At 41.4% G+C, this 23,161-nt stretch overlaps 2 protein-coding genes across 3 annotated transcripts in view; both read right to left on the bottom strand.

The window, feature by feature from the left end:
- Positions 1 to 7,527: 7,527 nt before the first annotated feature.
- LOC115906625 (cell cycle control protein 50C-like) lies at positions 7,528 to 16,257 on the bottom strand. The gene is given in 8 exon segments (XM_030953955.1): positions 7,528 to 7,718; positions 8,481 to 8,589; positions 8,592 to 8,692; positions 9,759 to 9,896; positions 12,289 to 12,379; positions 13,765 to 13,866; positions 15,009 to 15,119; positions 15,911 to 16,257. Coding segments are annotated over 8 exon segments (1,056 nt in total). The 5' UTR covers positions 16,124 to 16,257.
- Positions 16,258 to 16,842: 585 nt separating this feature from the next.
- CMSS1 (cms1 ribosomal small subunit homolog) overlaps positions 16,843 to 23,161 on the bottom strand; it is a 223,559-nt gene continuing 217,240 nt past the window's right edge. For both annotated transcript variants that reach the window (XM_030960327.1, XM_030960335.1), the window contains exons 9-10: positions 21,634 to 21,722; positions 16,843 to 17,512 (exon numbers count right to left, since the gene is read on the bottom strand). In XM_030960327.1, coding sequence (XP_030816187.1) covers positions 17,429 to 17,512; positions 21,634 to 21,722 — 173 coding nt within the window. In that variant the 3' untranslated portion in view covers positions 16,843 to 17,428. The remainder of the gene's footprint in view (positions 17,513 to 21,633; positions 21,723 to 23,161) is intronic.

The raw sequence follows: 23,161 nt of genomic DNA, 5'->3' as shown, positions 1-23,161 counted from the left end.
CATTCTGGAGGTGCCACAGGATGGCACTCAGGATGATCTGTTCCATAATCTTGCTGGGCACTGAGGTCAGGCTGATGGGCCTGGAGTTTCCCAGATCCTCCTTCCCACTCTTCTTGCGGATGGGTGTCACATTGGCCAGCTTGCATTCATCTGGAACCTCCCCAGTGAGCCAGGACTGTTGGTCAATGATGGAGAGTGGCTTTGCAGGCTCATCTGCCAGCTCCCTCATCACCCTGGGATGGATTCCATCTGGTCCCATAGATTTGTGAGCATCTAAGTGGCTCAGCAGGTCTCTGACTGCCTCCTCCTGGATAACAGAAGGACCATTCTGCTCCCTGACACCATCTGCCAACCCAGGAGGACAGTTGTTCTGAGGATAACCTGTCCTAATGTTGAAAACTGAGGGAAAGAAGGTGTTAAGTACCTCTGCCTTTTCCTCATCTTTAGTTACTAAATTCCTTTCCACATCTTAGAGAGAATGGGGGTTGTCCTTGCCTTCCTCTTGCCATTAATGTATTTATAAAAATATTTTTATTGTCCTTCACAGAAGTGGCCAGATTGAGGTCTAATTGGAGTTTTACTTCTCTAATTTTTTTCCTACATGATCTACCAACTCCCTTACGCATTTCCTGACATACCTGACCCTCCTTCCAAAGGTGGTACACCCTCTTTTTTTTCCTTAATTCCTACAAAAGCTTCTTGCCCATCCAGACCAGTTGTTTTCCTCATTAGCTCATCTTTTGACACACAGGGACAGTCTGTTCCCGTGCCTTCAAGAATTCTGTTTTGAAGCACATCCATCTTTCCTGGACCCCTTTGTTTTTAAGGGCTGCTTTCCAAGGAATGCTCAAAATAAGTCTCTTGAACAGGCCAAAGTCTGCTCCCTGGAAGTCTAGTGTGGAAATTTTGTTGATGCCCTTCCTTGCTTCACCAAATATTGAGAACTCTATAATTTCATGATCACTGTGCCCCAGAGGGCCTCCAACCACCACATCTCCCACCAGCCCATCTCTTTGCAAACAGCAGATCTAACATAGTCCCTCCCCTAGCAGGCTCACTCACCAGCTGTCAGAAGAAGTTGTCCTCCACACACCCCAAGAACCTCCTGGATGGCCTCTTCTCTGCTGTGTTGTGTTCCCAGATGTCTGGTAGGTTAAAATCACCTAAAAGAACAAGGGACGGTGATCCTGAAACATTCTCCAGCTGCTTACAGAATTAGTTGTCCACCTCTTCTTCCATGTTGGGTGGATGATAACAATAACAGACTCCCAGTAGAACGCCAGCCTTGTTGGCCTTCCCCCTGATTCTTACCCATAGGTACTTGACTCTATCATCATTAATCTCAATTTCCATGGTGTCGAGAGCCTCCCTAACACAAAGAACCTCTCCTTCACCTCTTCTCCTTCTCCTGTCTCTCCTGAAGAGCTTGTAGCCATCCAGTGCAGAACCCCAGCCATATTAGTCATCCTGCCACGTTTCTGTGATGGCACCTCACAGCTCTGCTGCTGCACCATGGCCTCCAGCTCTTCTTGTTTGTTACCCATGCTGCATGCATCAGTGTACATGCACCTCAGCTGGGCTGCTGACTTCACCCCTGACTCTGGCTTACCACCCTTGGGCCTGCTTCCAGACAGCCCAGCTCTATCCCCTTCCCCCTTCAAACCTACTTCAAAGCCCTCTCAATCAGCCCCACTAATATTCATGGGTTAGAATCCTTTTGCCCTTGATAGATAGATGGAGCCTATCTGGCTCTAGCAGGCCAGATGCTGTGAAAGTTGCCCCATGATCAAAGAACCCAAAATTCTGCTGATGACACCAACCCTTGAGCCACTTGTTGATAATGTGGGCTCTCCTGTTCCTTTCATCATTTATCCCTGCCACCAAAGGGACTGAGCAGAACACCACCTGTGCACCTGCCCTGTCAACCACTTGACCCAGCGCCCTAAAGTTCCTTTTAATTGCCCTGATACTCCTCTTTTCAATCTCATGACTGCCATCCTGGAGTATCAGCAGAGGGTAATAATCAGAGGGCTGAATCAGCCCAGGCAGTCTCTCAGTGATATCCCATACCCAGGCCCCAGGGAGGCAGCAGACCTCCCTTTGGGATGGGTCCTGTCAACATACAGGGCCCTCTGTGCTCCTCAGAAGAAAGGAGTCACCCACTATGACTGCCCTGCTTTTCTTTTTAGTGTCAGAGGCACTGATCCATCTGACAGATGATGTGTTATTGGGAGGCTCACTGGGCAGATCACTTCTACATCATCTGGCTGACTCTCTGGATCCAGGGCCTCAGACCTATTCTGAAGTGGCACCTGGGTGGGTGATGGGGGTCGGGAGGAATTTTTATTACTTCCTTGAGTAGGGAGCCATTTCCAGTCCCCTTCATCCACCAGGTGTCTTCCTTCTGCCTGATGGTAGGAGACAGAGGAGTCCTCTGACTCCTGGTGGGCTTCTCTCAGGGATGGAAGGGTGAAACTACACCAGCCTATTTCCCTTTCACTTTCCCTGATACTCCTTAGTCTTTCTACTTCCTCCTTTAGCTTTCTCATTCATTTATGAACGCGAGCAAAAGCAAAACAAGCCCCACTCTTCAGCAAGCCCTGACTGGCTCCCATAACCTGAGGAAAAAGCAGGACCCAAACAGAATAAAAAATGCTGCACAATCCCTCTTTTGGAAATAAGAGATCACCAAATTGAAGGCAGCTGCCCAAGGCATTCCCAGCTCATAACCAAATTATTATTGGAATTGTAGGGAATAATGCAATTACAGAGAACCCAGTCAAAACACCTTAGCTCAAAAACTATGCACTGTAGTTCAGACTGCACTGAAAACCAAGAGACTTCTACTTAACTTGGCTGCTGCTCAAAATCATATGGGCTTTCCAGACCATGTGTCAGAACATCCCATCATCTTGAGCAGCTCAGCCAAATTTCTTTGCCTCCCCACCCAAGAGCAGCAACAGTACTTCTTCCCCTTCTGCTTTTCCCCTCATTTTGTGGTTTTCCCCTCATTTTGTGGTTAGAGGTTTTTCTCAAATCAGCTGTTTCAAACCTACTACTCCCAGTGAGGATTGACAGCAGCTTCTTATGTGACAAAAGCAAATGCTCTCTCCTCTTTTAGATCTAACTCAAATCCAAATTGCTCTGCAACTTCTCTTTATATTATCAAGGCCCACAAAGCCCTCCCCTGAGCTGCCATCTCTGGCTTTATTCTTAGAATTTCATTTCTCAGAGGAAGGAAATTTTTACACTGCAATGCATCACTACAATAACACCATCCAAACACTAATATTAATAATCTGCATGTAACACAGCTGTTAATATAAAATAGATGCAGCATGTAACCAATTTTTCCAGATTCTATAGGTCTGTAATCATGCTAATCTGTTTCACATGAAGGACTCATCCCTTTATTTTTAAATGAAAGCAAATGTCTGTGGTTAGAAACAGAAAAAACAATTCAGGCAGACAAATACTGGACGTATATTCATGAGACTGTAAAGCCTGAAAAAGGCTTGGAAAAATTCTCTAACTGAAGTGCTACTGAAATATTCTGTAACACCTGATTAATTTTTATGTCTCTCTTTCCAGATATAGTTATATCCATTAATGAAATTTAATCCTAAAAGGAGCTGGCAACCAAACCACTACAACAGTTTTGACATTAAAATATAAATGTCCCCTACACCTCCCTGTAATTTAGAAATGAGATTTAAATTGCAGATATGTTTTTCATAACAATGGTCTCTTGTCCCCTACAGATATTTTTGCCATTGTTAAAAACTGAACTAAAGAATCCCAGAAGATGTTCCCACATGTAATTGCCATCTTCAAAATGATAAACACCAGAAACATATATTCCATTAGACTTATCTATTTCAGACCATTTTAACCATATAAATTTAGATTACATCTGTTAACAGGAATCCTTTGTCTAGTTTTCCATTTACTAAATATCTACTCACCTCCCCCCCTTAAAAAAAAAAAAAAAAGAATAACGTCCTCCTTTTTTATCTGTTCTAGGTAAAAATATGGGGAAAACAAAACAAAACAAAAACCAGCAGTTTCTAGTACTGTCAACATCTATGACATCATTAATTTCAGTTCACCAAACCTAAACCTCCTTTCTAACATGCATCTTTTTTCTGTTGAGAGTGAAGAAAACTGCAAAATTTCATTTAGCTCAAAGGGACTGAGAATGCAGCAATGATACAAGATGAGGCTTTAGGTAGCTGTAACAAAGGAACCAACAATTTAATAATTTTGCTGTGTCAAGATACTACAAATAATGGTAGTTAATATTTTATGGCTTTGTGTTGTAGCCCCCATGGTGCTGCTGTTGACTTAAGACTTTTCAGGTACAGCCCAATGTCATTCAGCAATTGTAAACCCAGACACCTTTGCACTGAGTTGTCAAATCTACATAAGTCAGTCTCTCTGAGAAAAGGGCCCACTTAGTATTGGTAAAAGTATGTTTAATAGATAAGCTAATTAAAATTCTATTTTGGAAAGCTTTACCAAGGCATTTTAAAAAAGTTTTCCTCTTTACTCAAGACACATAATCTTAATTCATAAAATCAAATACCCACGGCCAAAGCAGCACTGTGCCAAAGACACAGTACTGGTCCTAACACTCCAGGTATTCTGAATGCAGTTTGTATCTCAGGAAAAGTGCAACATCTCTGGTTGCTTCAAAACCCTTCCCTCCAAACCTCAGTGTTGCCTTCTCTGATCCAACTGACCTAATGATCTCCTAATAGCCAGGATAAATGAATTCAAAATCCCACTGGATATTTGCCTGGACTTGTGCTTCCTGCTGCTATCAGCAGCTGACAAAAGGGGACAATCCCCTGGGATATGGCACAGTGAGGAGCAGTTCATGATGGCTTTTACCATCTTTCTGTTAGCTTAGGCCAGTCCTTCAGCCCAGCCTCTCACTTCTGTTCCAGCACCTGCACGAAGGAGAATAGAGCAGCAGCAGCATAAAGGAATTCAATAAACATTTCATGCAGATAGAGAAGTGTTCCCAGTGTGAGGAGCACACTCGCAAAGCTTTCTTGAGAAGGTACAATTGTACCCCCAGCTCTGGCACAGGGGGCAGACCCACAGTGTGGCTGCAGTGCTGGCACAAAAGGAAGCATAAGAAGGTTGCTAACACTTATTTTCCACCCTTTTGAGCAAGGCAGATTCTGTCTGCTGGGAGGAATTAATCAGACCTGCCATTCCCATTGCTCTGGTGTGGGCAGCACCACCCTGAACCAGCCAGACACTGCAGAGCTTCTCAGAGCTAACAACAGGAACAGCTGGAGCTGAAGCAGCAGCTTCCAAGGACACTGTTCAGAGGGTACCAGAAAGATGTAAGGCATGTTTAAAGCTGTGGTAAGATGAAAAATGGGATTTTGGGTTTATAAACAAAGTCTTAGACAACTTCTGGAAAAACAGAAAGACTTGTTTGAAGACAGGTCTTCTCTATGGAGGGGTTTGAAGACAATCTACATTTCAATAGAAGAGGTTCCTGCAAAAACCTCTTTGAGATAATGGGCAAACACTACTTGCTGGGCTATGTTTTCTGGATAACTTTTTTCCTGGTAGACACTGACTCGCTGAAATGCATACCTCATCATTCAGTCTCCTTTTACTAACTTTTTTACCAGCTACTTAATGAAAAAATGAAATCAGTGACAATTGCATCGTGACTTAAACCACCCCTATCATTTCTTGAAAGTCAGTTTCTCAGACAATGAAAAAAAAAACCATAAAAAAGAAAGAGAAAAGTAACAAAGTTCCCATGGTCTGTTAGGAGCCAGAAAACAAGTTCAGCTTTGTCAGGAAATTCCATCAGGGCTTTTCAGAGAGCTGCATGGGATTACATTTTCAAAAGGACTGAAAAGATTTAGGAGCATGTCCCACACTTAAAAGTGATTTAAACTAACAACCTTAAGCGTTGTTGCATGTCCTGCTTCATGCTCTGTCTTGTCAAACCCAGTGAGGGGCGGGGTTCTTGCACAGTTCCTGACAGATCCAGGTGCAAGGTGCAGGAACCCAATTTCTGCGGCTTTAGGATGGAGGTGATTGGCCATGAGCAGGAAGAGCAGAGGGAACAGTAACCTTTCCTGGCCAGCACAAAGCACTGGTGGGGCAGGATTGTCCTCCCAGGTTGGGCTGGGAATAGAGCAGCTCCCCTTCTGCTGCTCATGGCTCAGCTTCAAAGCAGAACTTCAAGGAAACTGCACCTTCTGTGCTGCCAACCCCTTCAGCAAGGGCCATCTGTCACAGGTCAGCACATGCCCAGCCCCAGACACTCTCAAAAGCAGATGCCTTGACAGTGGCTCGCAGGCTCCCTGCACCATATCCCTTTCTCCTGCTCCAGTCTGTGATTTCTTTCTTGCTCTAGTGAGAAGGCTTTTTAGGAGAGAGGCAAGACACACAAAATACTTACAAAAGTAATTGAAAGTGTTTTATTCCACTTGCACTTTTACAACAGAAAAATGATTTTAAAAAATTCACACCTACCATGGTATGCTTGACCTAAATTCTTCAGTGCTGTTCCTTCATTTTGTGAGACTAGAAATAAGTCCTAAATGTGTAAAATTTTGAACATGAAATGTAAAAATTGATGAACCCATTAATGAACTGCAATGTTCACTTTAAATTCATGGATTTTCTGGTGCTTTGTTTTTTATTGACAATAAATTACCATTCTGTGTCATGTAAGAACTTGTGAACTTTCCCATGGGATAGGTAGGAGTGCAATTTTGGCCTAATAGTTAAATTAAGTAGATGGTTCTGCTAAAATATTTTGCATTAAAGGAGCTTTTAATTTAGGATTTGTATTGAACCATAATTTAAAAACTGCAAATAAGTGATTGGATGCCCTCCAGCTCTCAGCTGCTAGATAAATCAAATAAATTTGGTCAAACCAAACTCCGAACTCCTGATAAATGCCCTGTATTCAACCACAAATCAGGTGTCAAACTGGGGTGAATGCACTGGTATAAACTGGTTGTTTTTTCAGCATACCTGAAAAAGATATATAAAACCCAAGCCAAGCCATTAAGCACACGTACGTGGCCCACAAGCAGATTTTAGCAATAAGTTCTGCCTACTCAAGCTTTTTGTTGGATCAAGGCTTCACATTTTACCCATCCAAAGCTCATTCCATTTAAGAGAAATGTCTGAATTATGGGCCGAGTAAGAAATTAATATGGACCCTGACTTCTGGCCAGACATTGGTACCACATAATGTCTTTGCCATTGCAATTCTAATCTGCTGTGCTATCTGCTGTTTGAAGCCCATCTCACTACAAGTTTCCTAGGAAACAAATTTAGGCTCACATGTACATTAATGAGAATGGCACCTCAGGTAAGTTTGGTTTCAGATGATAGACTAGCCCTGCCCCTCAGTTTGCTTACATTCACCAAACCTGACACTGAAAATGGTCCAGAGTTCAGGGGAAAGACTGAAAGGTCTGTGCTGCACCTTCTTTGTTCACTGCACACTTCCGTCTCTGTTCAGAAAGGTGAACCTTATTGCTTCTGAAAGTATGTTTTCTTCTTCCTGAGCTTTAAGTGGATGCCAGTTATGACAAAACCTGCCAGGGTTGCTGCTGTGCCAGAAACCAGGTAGGCAATTCCCAGGAATGGGTTACTTCCACCGCTCCACACCACGGTTGAAAGAATCACATGCTTCCTCCCCTTGAATCTGGTAACAGGGAAATCTGAGAGAAGGATGTTAAGATTTCACTAACAAAGTGTACATTAAATGCTCAAAAACCTTTCCAGGGCATAAAGAGTTTTGAGGTCTGCATTTGCTGCCAAAACTCCTTTAACTCATTGGTGATGTTTCTGCTATTCTGGATCCAAAAACCCAGCTGGTCTTTGGGAGGTGATAGGCAGCTGGTGGTAAGAAACCCAGTTATTTTAGATACAGTCTTTGTGCGCATGTGGAAATACTTCCTTCTTCAAAACATTGTAAATTTCAGATTCATAATTTATAGGACTGCTACTGCAGTAATTTGCTATGAAAGCTCAGTTGAAAATGGGCCTTTTGGGAAGCTTATCATGATATTCCACATAGTCTCTGTGAGGGTAAATGCTCAGCTCTACCTAATATGTTGTAGCCAGAATGTTATATGAGTTTACCTTTCATCTCTCCCATGGAAGCTTTCAGAATAGAACCATGACAGAACATTTTCAACCACATTTCTGTCAGCTGAGAAAGAAGAGAAATTGATGGTCATGTTGACATAACTCCTGCTGACAAAAGGAGTGCTTTAGTCAGCAGAGTCCCCACTGTTGGCTGTGAGGGGGCAGATCACCAGCACAAAAGCTCTTGTCAGTCAGGACATGGCCCAAATCCCTCGAGGCTCTCCTGACACAGGGGTGTTCCTCGCGGCTTCTTTGCCAGTTGCCCACACAAATCCTATTCACCTGCATGTCACTGTAACTCTCTGGGAGCCTTAGGGAATGCGAAAGGATACTGTAGGAAATCTGGAAGGTGTAATTCCCCGCTGGCAGGCCCTCTGCGAAGCGCTGAACGCGTCTGAGGCGCCGGTAGAGATTCCGGAACGTGGCAAAGGCCGACACGCGCGCATCCAGATAATGAAGTCATCGTTCACATAACCATTGTTCCTCTCATCTTCCTCATCTAACAGGTACACTGGCTTCTGCCAGTAAGGAGGTCTGGCTGTCCCTGGTCACAAAGAGACAAAGCAGGAAAGGCACTCTCAGTAAAAACTGTGTTTGCTGAGATTCTGGGCCTCACACAACCAACGCAGAATATGAAGAGTGGAAGAGACATAAAACACTGTCCAAAACTATATATATGCTAGAAAACAGCATCTCCAAGCATGTCCTCAAACATGAGGACAAACATGAAGACAAACATGAGGACAAACATGAGGACAAACACTCGCCTCAAACATGAATTAACAGTTTAACAGTATCCAGGGGCTGCTACACATTAGAATCTTCAATGCTACACACTAGAACCTTCTCCTTCAAAGGAGAAACAAAGTGCCTTGCACAAGTGAAAATACTGTTTTTTCTGGGTTCTTGTCTCTTGAGCAAGCAATATGTTCTCTATAATGAGGAGCTTGCCTTAATTTTTACACATTCATATATTCCTGTACAACCAGAAAGGCACCTTTTTGCTGCCTAATGGCACAGCTTAGGACATTTAGAATCTGTCCCATGAACATGGCTTAGATCATTAGCTCCTGCATATTGCACCCAGCTCAGCACTGCCCTGATCCACAACAGGCAGCTTTTAGCCCAACTCAATAGAGATCAACCATAACAGCCCTAGGAAACAAGTCTGAAAGAACTAGTGACAAAGGCAGCCTCTCATGACTCACAACTGCCCAAGAATCTGCACAGGCATGAGGGAATGATGGGACATGCAATTATCCTTCACAGATGTTTTCAACAGGAAAAAAAAAAATAAAGCAACTGCTTCCTTGCTTTCTCTGGACAGATTAAGCATTACAAGAAACTATAAAGAAGGGTGTTGATGTGGGCTAACTTCAGTCTTCCAAAACCATTTTTTCTCAATTTCTATGGTCACTGATTAAAAAAGTTAAAAAGTGGTATTTTGGCTAAATGTGTCTTCTGCTATCAGTCACCCTCTAAACCCTGCTTCTTCAACTTGCTTTCTTGCTATTTCTCCCAAAGGTGATTTTTCTGAGAATGGGAGACATATGAAGGGGGAGATAGGGAAGCCATTGAAAGATAAGGACGGCCAGCAGAACCATTCTTACCTGCAAATGCAGAAGAGAGATTGTATGACTCAGGATTGCGAAATTTCACATTTTTATCTGTCCACCAACTGTTTCCAGTCTTCAGCAGTGGCACTTGAATCACAGATGATTTGTAATTGTAAAACAGATCAATTGTATCTGCAGGGAATACAAAAAGCAACATCTGTGAGTCAAAGACAGTCATTCTAATTGCCAGCATGACTAACAAAAAAAATGGCACATTGAAGCATCTTTCAAGTGGATAGAAAACCTGAACATCCTGGCTGTGTATGGAGCACTGCACATTTCACAACAAGAACTAAGGTACCAGAGTCTTAGAACAACTGAAGTTTTAAAGACTGAACATTTCCTACCAATCCCTGTGTATGTTGTGCATGCTTCTCATGTCCATCAACTCCTGAGGGACTACCTTTGCAAATCTCTTTCTGAGCTCTCTAGCTAGTTACAGAAATTACTGTCCTAGCTAGTTTCCCCATGAATTTCTTTGACAGTTGTCCCAAAACTTTGCTATACATGGTGTATTTTCAGGGACTAGGGTGGAGATAAAAGCACAATCAAGGGTATCCAGTCCTTTGGAAATAAAAATTTGCTTTAGTTTTATGCCAGTTAGAGCTTGCTTACCAACTTGGACACAAACATTTTCTTCAAAATCAAAAACCATTCAGTTAAAATTGTGCCTAACCATGCCATCCAATTTCAGTGGGTGAATAGCACTTGTTTTTATCCATTACTATTTTCCTAGATAGATTAGTTTAGCATAAGGCAAAAACATTATAGGACACATTAACAGCTCTGTAAATCCCTAGGCAGCCAATGGGATGATGGGCAGGCACAATCAGACGATACAGACGGGGAGGGTTTGCCTTTGAGGAGACATGAAAAACACAACTCAGCTGCATAAGTATCAATGAAAACATACTTTTTTTTTGTTTCCTTCTATAAAACCTGTGTTCACACAGCTCCTTAAAACTCTTTTGGGAAAATGATCATTCTGTGGCCCACCACATCCCCAGCTATTTGTCACCACTTCATTAACAGGAATTGCAATGCTCTGAGCTCTGCCTACTCAGTTTCTTGTCTTGACTCTTTTCACAAGCTCCAGAACAGTGTGGGCTGCACACAGCTGGGCTCTGCTGGCCTAGTTCTAAGCCCAGCCCAGTAAATCCCACTTCCAGCAGCAGGTGGGTAAGCAGGCAGATGAAAATCAAATGGATCTAGAAGTTAGTGAATGCAACTGGCTTTCACAAGTCCCCTGGTGTGGGTGGTACAGCTGCTTGGAAAGAGCTGCTGCCTTCTCAAAGCCTGCTGCATGGAACAGGTTAAAAAAAGAGTGAGAGCAAAGAGTGGTAGAAATTGGAAGACAAAAAAATGGGGTAGTGGAGAAAAGTCTGTCATTTTTTTGTTGCTTTTCCTTCCAAAGATACATTCAGAAATCTCCCAAGTGTATTCAGAAACAGATTATGCCCACTAGATTACTACAAAGATCAAATCCACAATCAAATTAAGACTATGTATACTTCCAGCATTCTAGAACAAAAATGAAACTGGGTAGATCCAAAGTAAAGTGGAGAATGTGGAGAGTCCCTCCTTCTGAGCACATGATTGTGGGAAGGCAGAATCCGGGCTCTCCCATCACTGTATAAGAATGTGCTTTTTAGCACATTTTATGGAGAAAAGACTTTTTCCAACATGGAAGTATGGGGAGATGAAAGTGTTCAAATTGTAGATACCAAGTAAAGGCCTCCATGCTAAAGTAAGCAGATGTTAAAGTAGCTGTGATCCTATGAGAGGTTTGAACAGAGAAGGAGAGAAGAGTGATGAAGATTCTGTGCTCCTAGGAAGAAGATAATTTCAGATACAGATAATGAGAACCTTTGCCTTTAAATAACTCATCTTTAAAACAGTACTCCATAAGTTGACATGGCCCATAAACACAGCTGTGGGAAAAGCTTGTGGAAAATGGGAGGGATCTCATGATTGCAGATTTCTCTGGGCAGCTGCTATTCGTAGAAATTGAGAGCCATGAGAGAAATGTTTTCTTGTAGAGAAGTCTCCATAACATTAGCAAGAGAGACTTTTCTCCCTAAGTGAATGAAGAAAGACTATTCTAGATAAGAAATATCAAATCAGCAAACCAAAACCACGACACCCTCCTTCTAAGAACATGATTGTGGGAAGGCAGAATCTGGGCTCTCCCATCACTGTACAGGAATGTGCTTTTTAGCAAGGAAGTACATGAAATCTGTTGTATCCTTGTTCCTTATTTCAAGAGGGCCTAAATTCCTTACTCCTGCTGTAGACTCAGATGGAAGAGGGCCTTAGAAAATGAGCAATCTCCCTCAGTTTCCAAACAAGGGCCAAGTTACTAAACACTAGGAAGCAGAGCCTCACGTTCACCAGAGCAGCACCACCAAACAAAGCCTTTTATGGGAGAAAGTGAAGGCCTTGCAGTACCAGCTCTGCCCTGGTCTGGGGGAAGGGAATAGTCTGAAGAGGGAATCAGGAAGGGGCAGAGGTTTGTCCCACATACCATTGAACATGCTGTTGGCAATGGCCCCGCATGGCGCCATCGGGGTCCCGTTCCTGTAGGTGCTGAAGGGCGCACAGTAGCTCCTTTGGATCTGCATTCAAGGTCACACAACAATCAGGCACAGACCCGGGGTTTGCTTTTAATTGGTGTCCTCCCATGCCTTCTTCTGAAAAGCCACTGAATAATTAAGTCTCCAGTACCTTTTGGTCACATTAGAGAGACAGCAAATGAATGGCTCTGTAGTTCAGGAACACCTTCCATATCTAGGCACAGAAACTTAAGGTCTTCACCAAATTCTGCTGCCGACTTGCAAGCTCCAGACTACAAAAAACAGGTTTGGGGATCTGCTATTGAAAAATGGCTACAACTGAAAATGTTCCAGTGAAGCCTTGGCTTACCCTAGAACATCTTATTTTACCTTCTTTTAAATTCTGACCTGGGCTGAATTAATGCTGGAGAACAGCAGATGTAGTTGACCAGGTCAACACAGCCAAATCTTGAGGTATGAAGATACAGAATGAAAAACATAAGTCCACCTCAGCTTTACCACATCTTTCCTACCCCATTTTATAAGAAACTATAAATCTTCAGGTTTCAGCATAGAAACATTTTCAAGTAACTCCAATGAGCTGTGTATCTGATTGGCACAAATGCCAAAAGCAGCTGCATCCTTATGCAAACAAACAAGCTGACAGGACACCTGGAAAGTTTTAAGAAGCATTTTATAGAAATGAGGAACATGTCTTGAGAGTTGTAAGAAGCATTTTAGAGAAACAACAGATTACCATGGCACAAACATCATATATACTGAAAGGACATGTGGACTATGTATATGTGTATATTAAGAATTGCTACTTTTAAGCCAAAGAAAATATGCTTTAGATTTGTAAGTAAAAACCTGAATGCCATGATTGCATTCTCCAGTTTCCTTATGCAGGTCTGCTGCAGGTGATGCTGTCTACTCCCTCTTTAGACTTCTGAATTGCATACTTAGAATGCTACATGATCACTTATTTCAGAACTAACCTTTTCCTGCTCCTTGCCTGCTTCCAAAGCCAGATGGCAAAACTAAAGACTTAGAATAACTTAATTCCCTAGCCCTAGCTAGGGAATAACTCAATTCCCTAGCACAGTTTAAAACACTTCTGGCTAAGAAGACTGACATCACAAGAAGGAAAAGCTTTCTGTATATTTATTTGAAAAAGACAATGTATTTTTAATCAGCACTACAAGGTGCAGGTTTGAGAACTGCAACACACAACTGACATCTTTTACTTACCCCCCCCCTTCAACCTTCCTCTCTTATTAACTTATTAGGCATAATGTCCCAACAAGCATAAAAGCCGTGACCAAACACTGAAAATCTGTACTTTATTATTCCCTAGAGGCACTTAAACACACTTATGGTTCTCCATATGGTCAAAGGCACACCTGCTGGAAGTGCTGCCGATCTCACAACAGAAAAAGAAAACTCACATTTACATTTCGGCCCAACAGCTGCGCGTCACTTCTTGATTTCACATACCGACGGTGGTTTTGGTAGAAGTTTTGCAGACCATAGTACATAAAAACATCACCCTAGAATCCAAGGATAAATCTCTTCAATAAGGAGAGTTCATGAAGGCAATGAGAAATCTTATTAGTTGCTAAAAAAGAGGGGAGGAGAGTACTCATATTAAAATGTCCATAACTACACCCTAAGAAATACAGCAGTCATGGGCTAGAATCTAATCTTTACCCTAACTGTAAGTTTTTATGTTTTGGCACAAAATTAAACATAATTTATATCACCAAACAAAACCTAAAATAAATATGCCTGATAATTATTTTACTCAAGATGGCATGGCTGGCCATGAACTTGCAATGACTATGAGTCATATTGCAGAGACAGACACTCATTTTCCATAAAAGAAGGTGCACAAAAACCTTCACATTAAAAGAAGAATGCTGGGCAGGCAAATCATGCATGAAAGGTAATTATGCAACTATAAAAAACCCATTACTCAGTTAAATTAACTTCTCATCTCAAACATCACTGTAATCTGGAGAATTGCAAAGTATTTTAACAGACTTCTCAACACTGAAGAATCCTAAAGTGACTTTAAATTACACTGTCATTTTAAGGGATCATTTATTCAATACTAAGTATAAAATCTCTTTGGCAGAACATGAAGCATTTTAACAGTCTCAATAACACGACCTGGTAGTTTAAGGAAGGAAACGAAGGATATTTTTTTCCAAAAGAAACTTCAGAATCACATTGCTAGACTTGAATTATTTCAAGGACCTTGGGGATTAGCAGCACAACTCTTGTAAAAATGACTACAGGGGTCTACTTATGTAAAGTGGTCAGAGCTTCAGATTTCCTTCTCACTTGAGAGCTTAGCAGGGCAGCAACAACCAATCCCAGTCCAAGGGTAAGGTTTTGCCTCTGATTCAGAGAAAGACAGAGAGAGGTCACCTCCACAATCAAACACCATTTCCTCCACCCCCTTCTTCTCCTTGGGCATCTCCCAACCAAGGGGCCTGGTCTTGATTATAAATACCAAAATGAACAACAAAGGCAAAAGTGTAAAATTTTGAGCATTACATCTTCTGAAAAAGTAAAAAGCAAATTTAGTCAGGAGCTCTACAGAACAGAATTACTGTCTTTTATCATTTAGGGATATAAGTAACAGGTGGTACTCAGCCAACTTGAGTTGGTTTTTGCACCCACTTACCAATATATCTTCCTTTAGCGTGAAATTAATAGAACAGTGGCATTCCTTATTCCAGTTAGAGGAATTTTCACGGAGCTTTGAACAATCTGAGCATTTATCTGAATAATCTATCTGTCAGAGAAGTGAACAAGCAAAGCTATTGTCATATGCTCATAGGAAAAGGTTAGTGTTTTAGGTCCAAGGCTTCTCAGAGCTGTTCTCTTCTAAGTGACCCTGGGCTGCCAAAAACACTGTTGACAATGATGAGGCAGAGTGAGGACTTGGCCTCAATGAACAACCACAAAATGTATTCCTATTTTAAAGCTGGTTTAAAGCCTTTTGGTGACTGTGGCAGAACTTTCATGTCTGCTCCTCAGCAAAGAAGTGCTGAGTGAAGAACACTCCTGCACCCTGGGCTGGCTGACCAAGCAATGCTTGCCAAATCCCCACATGCATCATGGCCCACCCCCATGGAACAGCCTGGGTGTAGTGTTCAGTGTTGGCTCCAAACAGGAGTCTATTCATAACATCACAGGTCTGACTAACCTTTTCTGCAGGAGGGATTTAAACATTAGGGCTCCCTGTATTTCAAGGTTTTGCCCAGCAAAGACATATGTTCTTATAGTGTCAAACACTCTCTGAGGGATTTGCTTATTTCCCTTCAAAACCCCAGAAGATAATGACAACATTTTGGCAGTAATTATCACCCATATTTCAGATATTACCACCCAGTGCTCTGATTTTATTGATGACCGACTGTCTCTGAAGATTTTCACAGGAATACCAGCTGCTGGACACATGTCCAAGGCATAAAGCCATTGCTATCATCTTTATTCAAAAGCAAAAACTCAAAGCCTTTTCTCTCCAAACTTGGCCTGGTTTCTACTTTACAGAATATCAAAGAATAGCACTCCCAAACCAACCTGTATTTCTCTGACGCTGTTTGCAGACAGGACAAGGCAGACTCCCACAGTGAGGCAGAATGCCCCTGTCAGAAAGAAGCTGGAGAGCACAGAGGCAATGGTGAGCTGGGGCTTCCAAGCTGGCAACCTCTGCTGTTTGAATGCACTGTTATCTGCACACCTGGAAGGTTGGGCTTCTCCTTCCCTGGGAACAACACTTGTCTTGTTTTTCATTTTCTTCTTGGTGAGAGAAAGGAGTTATATCCTTGCGCTGAAGAGTGTTTCAGCTGAGATACTGTCTTTATTGTTGGGAGACTGTATTCGTTGTTCAAACTTGCATTGTGGTGAGGAATTACTTATTAACCAGATCTCTCTCTTCCTTGTTTTCTGGACTTGTGCCTGGATCCCCATGATCAGCTTGTACCAACCAAGTGATTGTGTACTTTGATCAGGGTGTCCAGTTCATTCCTCCTGGAAAAGCTTAGATATATTTTTCCTGCTCCACACCTCATTAGGATTTGTTACGACTTATTCATTTGCAGGGATACTGGCAGTATACTGGGATTTCTGTGTAATTTCAGATGCATTATTTCTTCTCCCTTCACTTCCATAGCTGCCCAGCTAACAGGCATGGCATACAAGGAAAGGAAAGGAGTTGCACTGGATTCCACTGGGGAGGACTGCAGGTGCTGAGACAGCACTGCACACAGAATGTGGCTTTGGAAGACCAAACCAATTTTTTTAACCTATTACATTCATTGCTATTGAGATGCAATTAAAGGTTGTAAAAAGGTTGTGTATTCTTTATCATAGAAGGAAAACTCATTTTTAAAATATCCAATTTGGATCAATGGCTTTCCAAGATACTGATGATTTTTTCTCATCTCTATTCATCTCATTCTCTGAAAAAGAATCCATCCATTCCCTACTATCTGCAATGACAAAAGAATCACGCAGAGATCACCTCATTTTAATTTAAATGGACAAACATAAGAATACTTTTTGCACACTTCAACAGTTAAACCAAAATAAAATCTCAGTATAATATACAGATAATTTATCATGTAAAAGCAAAAAGCAGCATTTGGTTAGCTCTAGAACAACAGATAGGTGAAAAATACCTTTTGAACATGTTACTGAAATTCATATAACTTTTTCAAAGACCCTCCAAGAGCAAGTAGATTACCACTCATGAGAGAAATACATGTCTCATTTGGGACAGCACAGGGAGGGAACAGAAAACTGAGCTGTGCAAAAGCTTTCATACACATATTTGCTCATCTTCAAAGTCTAACTTGTGACATGTATTAGTACATCTAGCAGGTGAAAGAAGTGTAACTCAGATTTCAGTATGACATTGTTCCTGCAATAAAAATAATACTAGAACTACAAACAAAACTTCTGGGTTTTTATTAAAAGAAAACTCAGACAAAGTTGCAATGTGCCTTCTGTATTGAGACCTCTGAAAAGTCAAAATTCAGTTGCAGGCAGGATAACAGTAAAATGCAGCTGCAAATTACTTCCTTGTTGGTAAACTCATTAAAAGAGTCCCAGCTTCACAGATCCATCTCTGCACAGCTTTATAATACTCTTCTCCAGTAGGTTAATTGTTTCTTTCTTTATCTGAAGAAAACAAAAATCAAAGAAAGCATTAGAAGTTACTGATAATGATAGCATTATTTATTTACTCAGGCACCTTACTATAGGACTAGAAATTCAAGAAGAGATTACTACACAAGGTCCTCTAGAACATTTCCAGTTTTTAAGAGACACATCATTTGCCCTGCAGCCCTGAAGTCCCATTTCACATGGCTACAGAAAAGTTGTCATTGGCAGAGTTGATAAAGCACACCACAGCAAAAGGCCCATCCTGGGCTGCAGAATCCCTACAGAACTTTCCAGACTGGCATAAAGCACATCAAGGGCAGTGCAAGAGGCACGGCCCTGTCTGTATCTGGGGCACCTGAATGAAAGTGAGCATGAAGGCCAGGTCTGCCTGTGCTGCAGTACAAAGTACTTTGGTTTATGACACTGATATGGCTATGGCTTATGTCTTATCTAAAGATAAAACAAATGTATTACAGAGTAAATATTGACTACATACTTCAAAGGGAACACAAGATTCTTTATCATCATGCTTAGTCCAGAGTTTCCTTATAGCTCCCTCTTACCACTTACAAATCACTTGTTTGCAGGTTTTCTCTCAGGATTATATTCTTTCATGCCTCCACTTTGCAGAGGAATAGATGATGTAAGAAAGCCCAGCCAGCCTCAATTTCAGACTGGATGTGCTACACGAAGGTGAACACAGTTGTCTTTCTATCACAACTCCATTTCTCACAAACCTTTTATTTTCATGAAGTCTGAAACTTAAACGGCATATTTTCAAATTTACTGAAGGCTTGGTGTGTGTATTGTTTGCAGACAATATAGTATTGGGTTTTGTTGAAAGGAAGCTTGTCCTTTGGTCAGATCAAGTAGTATACAATCCATTTTTATTTACACCTTTTTGCTTTACTTCCAGTGTGCCAAGACAAAGTCTGATAAACTCATTCACTCCTCCTGTGGTTTCTTTGAGAGCTTTCATCTCCTTCTCTCTCCATTGTTTGGGATGAATGAAGTGGGAGACAAGGAACAGAGTATGAAAAAATCCAGCAGCATTAACTAATGAGACGCTGAGGGAGCTGACAGAGCAGTGGATCAGGGCACCATCCCTTGTGTAGATATGATGGCATACAGAACTGCCATGTGGGAAGATCCATGTGCTTTTAAATTCATATATTTATTAGAATATAAATATAATATTACACTAATTCTATTATAACATTACATATTATAACATAATATTCTTATTTATATTCTAATATTATTAGAATATAAACAAAATTCTGTGTACATAATTCTCCACTGAACATCAGGTGACTACCAAAACAGCAAGTACAATGGGTATGTGCTTCCAGTTGTTCTTGCTTTCTGGTTTAAACACAATGAAATTCAGCAATGTTGCACCTTAAGTATGCAAAGAAATTATTGATAATTGAGGTTTGCACTGAAAATAGGCCAGTATGCTGAGATTCTAACTTTAAGTGTACAATTTTGCCTCCATAATTAAAACAGGTGGAAGAAATTAGTACATCAAACAGCCAATTCTCTAAACTGTCTTTGGTACTTTATTTCCTCTCTCAGAGAAAACTTATGAGTATTCATAGCATGTATTTGACATTGTTTTATACAATTAGAAAAGCTGACTAGGACTGTATTCCATATTTGAAGCCCACAAGTTGCTAGAACATCCCATTGGTTTATATGTGATGTTAAGATGCCTTATCACCAAAACATTATTTGGGTGTCTTTTGCTGTTGACATTCCTTATATATAACTTTAAGGAACCTGCCTGATGTCTGCAGTGGGATAAATACCTGCAAAATACTCCATTTATAAAGCCCAAGATGTCAAAAACCTTCCTTTATGATGTGTTCCATGAGCCATGAGCAGTTTCAAGACTTTCTGTAATTATATATTCACTATTCTGTAATCACACATAAATATCTATTGCTTATCCTAACACAATATATGATGGTCCAGTGTTCTTACTTACCCAGATTTAACCTGAACTAAGCTTTAACTTTTTATGCTAAGACAGCCTTAGGATTTTGCCTTCATAAAACAGACTTGGAGTCACAACTTTTGGCCTACATTTCTAGACAGACACACAGAACTACTATGATGCTGCCTACAGTGTGCTGAAGGATATACTTGAGGTTTGCAATAGCCCAAAATGAAATAGTGGCAACATAATCTTCATTTTTTGGAGGTGGATCACCTATGGTCTACTTTATTGATGTTGACTTCAGATGACTTAAAAATCCATCCCACTGCCATCAACACCTTTTGTACTGCCTGTGATTTTGTACTGTACTGTCTGTGATTTCTTGTTTTCTGATCTTTAAAAAATTTACAGGTAAGTGCAAGCACCATACAAAAAAAGCCTTATGTATTAGCCACAAGAGGGAGTCTCCTTACCACCAAAAAAGCAAAGGCAGGGGGTTTTTTGCTACTTCATTTCTCCAGTGTATGCTACTTCATATCTTCAACAATTTTTTTTGGTTTTTTTGTGTATGTGGGGCTGTAAAATGCAGCACATTCAAATACTTAGACAAGTACATAGATGGATTAATGACTGATAATTTGTTTCACTTGTGAAACAGCTTCATGTTTATATGCAAAAGAAGTCCTCTTCCCTGGAGATTCCTTCCGTGTATGGGCCTGCTCTAAACGCACAAAATCTCAAGACACTGCAGGAAATTGAGAGCTTTCTAACAAGCATTAATGGAGGAAACTGCCTCTTCATCTGGCTAGAAATAGGTGATGCCCCACAACATGCTGTAAACACAGCTTGTTACAGCAAGAAATATAAAAGCTGGATTACAGAACTGGAAAGAATTGGGAATTATCTTAGAAGGAGTATATAAGTGATGGATGGGTCTAAGTTGTTTGTACCCTACTTCTTGTCAAAAGAAATAAAAAAAGAAAAAATAAGACAAGAAAGAAAAGAAAAAACCATGAGAACTGTCTGTAGATTTACTCATATGATGCTATCTTGCTCTCAGGTGGAGAAACATAGATGTTTGGCCATAGTTTTGTTTAGTTTCCTCAGAAACTTTTCACTGAATCACAGTATATGCTGAGTTGGAAGGGACCCAAAAGGATCAAGTCCTAATCCTGGCCCTTCACAGAACACTGCAAGAGTTACACGCTGTGCCTGAGAGCATTGTCCCCACTTCCCTGGGGAGCCTGTTCCAGTGTCCAGCCACCCTCTGGATGAAAAACCTAATATCCAACTGAAACCTCCCCTGATACAACTTCAGGCCACTTCCACAAGTCCTGTCACTGTCACCACAGAGAAGACATCAGTGCCTGCCCCTCCTCTTACCCTCACAAGGAATTTGTAACTGCAGTGAGGTCTCCCCTCAGCCTCCTCTTCTCGAGGCTGAACAGCCCAGGTGATCTCAGCCCCTCCTCATAGGGCTTCCCCTCGAGGCCCTTCTCCATCATCATGACCCTACTTTGGACACTCTCTAACAGCTTTACACCCTCCTTATGTTGTGACCAGAGCTATACACAATATTCCAGGTGAGGCCAGCCCTGCTCAGAGCAGAGCAGGACAATCCCCTCCCCTGCCCAGCTGTGATGCTGTCCCTGATGCCCACAGGACAGGGTTGGCCCTCCTGGATCCAGGGCACTGCTGGCTCAGATTCAACTTTCCATCATCCAGGACCTCCAGGTCCCTTCCCATGGTGCTGCTTTCCCATGTCTGATTCCCCAGTCTGTCTGTACATCCAGGCCTGCCTCATTCCAGGTGCAGAATCCAGCACTTCCTTTGCTAAATTTCACACAGTTGGTGATGCCCATCTCTCTCATTTGTCAAGGTCTAGGACTTTGTACAAAGTCCTCCTGCTGAGGGAACTTCCTGGGGATAGGTAGAATATCCATTAAGCATAAAAAGGGGAAACCACAGCACAACCACACAGCTGTGACTTGCAACAGTAAAGGAAAAATTCTTTTTCAGGAGATAATTTTGAGACCCAAGAGTACAGACTTCTCAGTCAACGTGAACTTCTTTGTGTTCCTTTCCCACTGAAGACAGCTTTACAGAAAGAAAACTTTACTGGCCAAGACCTGACAGCTACCAACAAAAGTACTTAATACACAGAATATAACATATACAGGTGCTTATACAATACCTCAGGGATGTCCATCATTCTCCTCAGCTTCTGATCTCTCCAGTTCCAATCGAGAATCATATATTTAGTAGAGTTTAAGCACAGGGCATCTAAAAAGGCAACATAATTTTTATTACCAAGATAATATGACATGTGCTTATCAAAATGATTTTTGGCTTTTACATCTTTTGCTGTCTGTTTCCAAGGAAACTTTGAACACTTAAGCACTACATTTGCTGCTTGGAAAACTAATGCACTGACACTGCAAACTCCCTTAGCCACAAAATCTCATGCCTTTTTGGAAGATAAACAAAAAAGTAGAACAACTACTGTTGCCAGACTTGTCAAGAGCTTAACATTCTGCCAGAAAGTAATTCCTCAAGCTTCCTCTTGATGAAACCACAGGAGCTGAATTTCCACAGCTGATGTCACTGGTAAGTTACAAGGACCCTAACCTGAAAATTGATTTTAACAGGAATAGACAGTGTTCAGCAATTTACAGGACAGGGTGCTCTGTGAATATGAGTCAGGTCAGTGGTGCTGCTGAAGAATTCCTTTATCCTTCAAGTAAGTGGTGATGAAAAAAAAGGTCCTTTCTGAACTTGCTTTTCAGCTGTTCTCCTATTTTTTCCCAGGTCTTCTACATGATGCTCACCATTTTTTCCCATCAGTTTTGATTCCTCTCCCTTCCCCAAGTGACCCAACACTGCAACACTAAATTGTCAAAAAAGAACTAGAGCTTTGAATAAAATTTAACATTTCCAGGATGGGGCATCCACAGCTTCTCTGGGCAACTTGTTCCAGTGCCTCACTACTCTCATGGCAATGTGCTGATGTGCTGAGCACCAACATTTAATATTGGTGGAAGAAACAAAATTATGTTACTTCTGCACTCTTTTGGGAGGAGCAGTAGAGTCCCAAACCACTGCCAGTCCCTGACCAAGAGACCACAGTCAGAGCAAGACAGTGTCTTGCATAAGAGGAATAGAAAGAATTGCCTTATCATCTTGTCATTTTGTTGTTTCCTTTTCTTTGTGTACATACTGTCTACCTGACTAAGTAAAAATACTCAAAATTTGGGAAAAGATTTATAGAGAATAATTAATTTTACTACAGGCAAATGAGAAATAAGATCAAATCAGCAAGCAGATCTTTCCTACACCCCTCACAAAAGTTTACACTAAGCTCACAGTAACAAATGATACAGTGACTTCTGCACTATTTCCTTTTGATCCACTTGCACTGTTTGGTTTCCTGGAGCTTGAAATCTCACATTATGGTTTTGCAATCACTCTCAAGTCAGCATAAATCAGTATTCCTGCCAAAAAAGGAAGTCTCCCACCTCTGCCTGCTCATTACCTGATTTTGTGTGCATGCTGGTTTTGGTTTAATTGGGGTCATTTCACTGAGCTGCCAAACAGACTCTTGGGCTTACACAGGGAGCAGGAAGAGGGAACAGGCAGGTGAGAGGAAGCATTTCTCTGCCTTTCTCTGCTAATACTGGCTTATGCCAGCTCAAAGTGATCATAAAACAAAGTACCAGAACCTT

This window comes from Camarhynchus parvulus, chromosome 1 (genome assembly GCF_901933205.1).
Source record: "Camarhynchus parvulus chromosome 1, STF_HiC, whole genome shotgun sequence".
NCBI lineage: Eukaryota > Metazoa > Chordata > Aves > Passeriformes > Thraupidae > Camarhynchus > Camarhynchus parvulus.
This window is presented reverse-complemented; position numbering and strand designations above follow the sequence as displayed.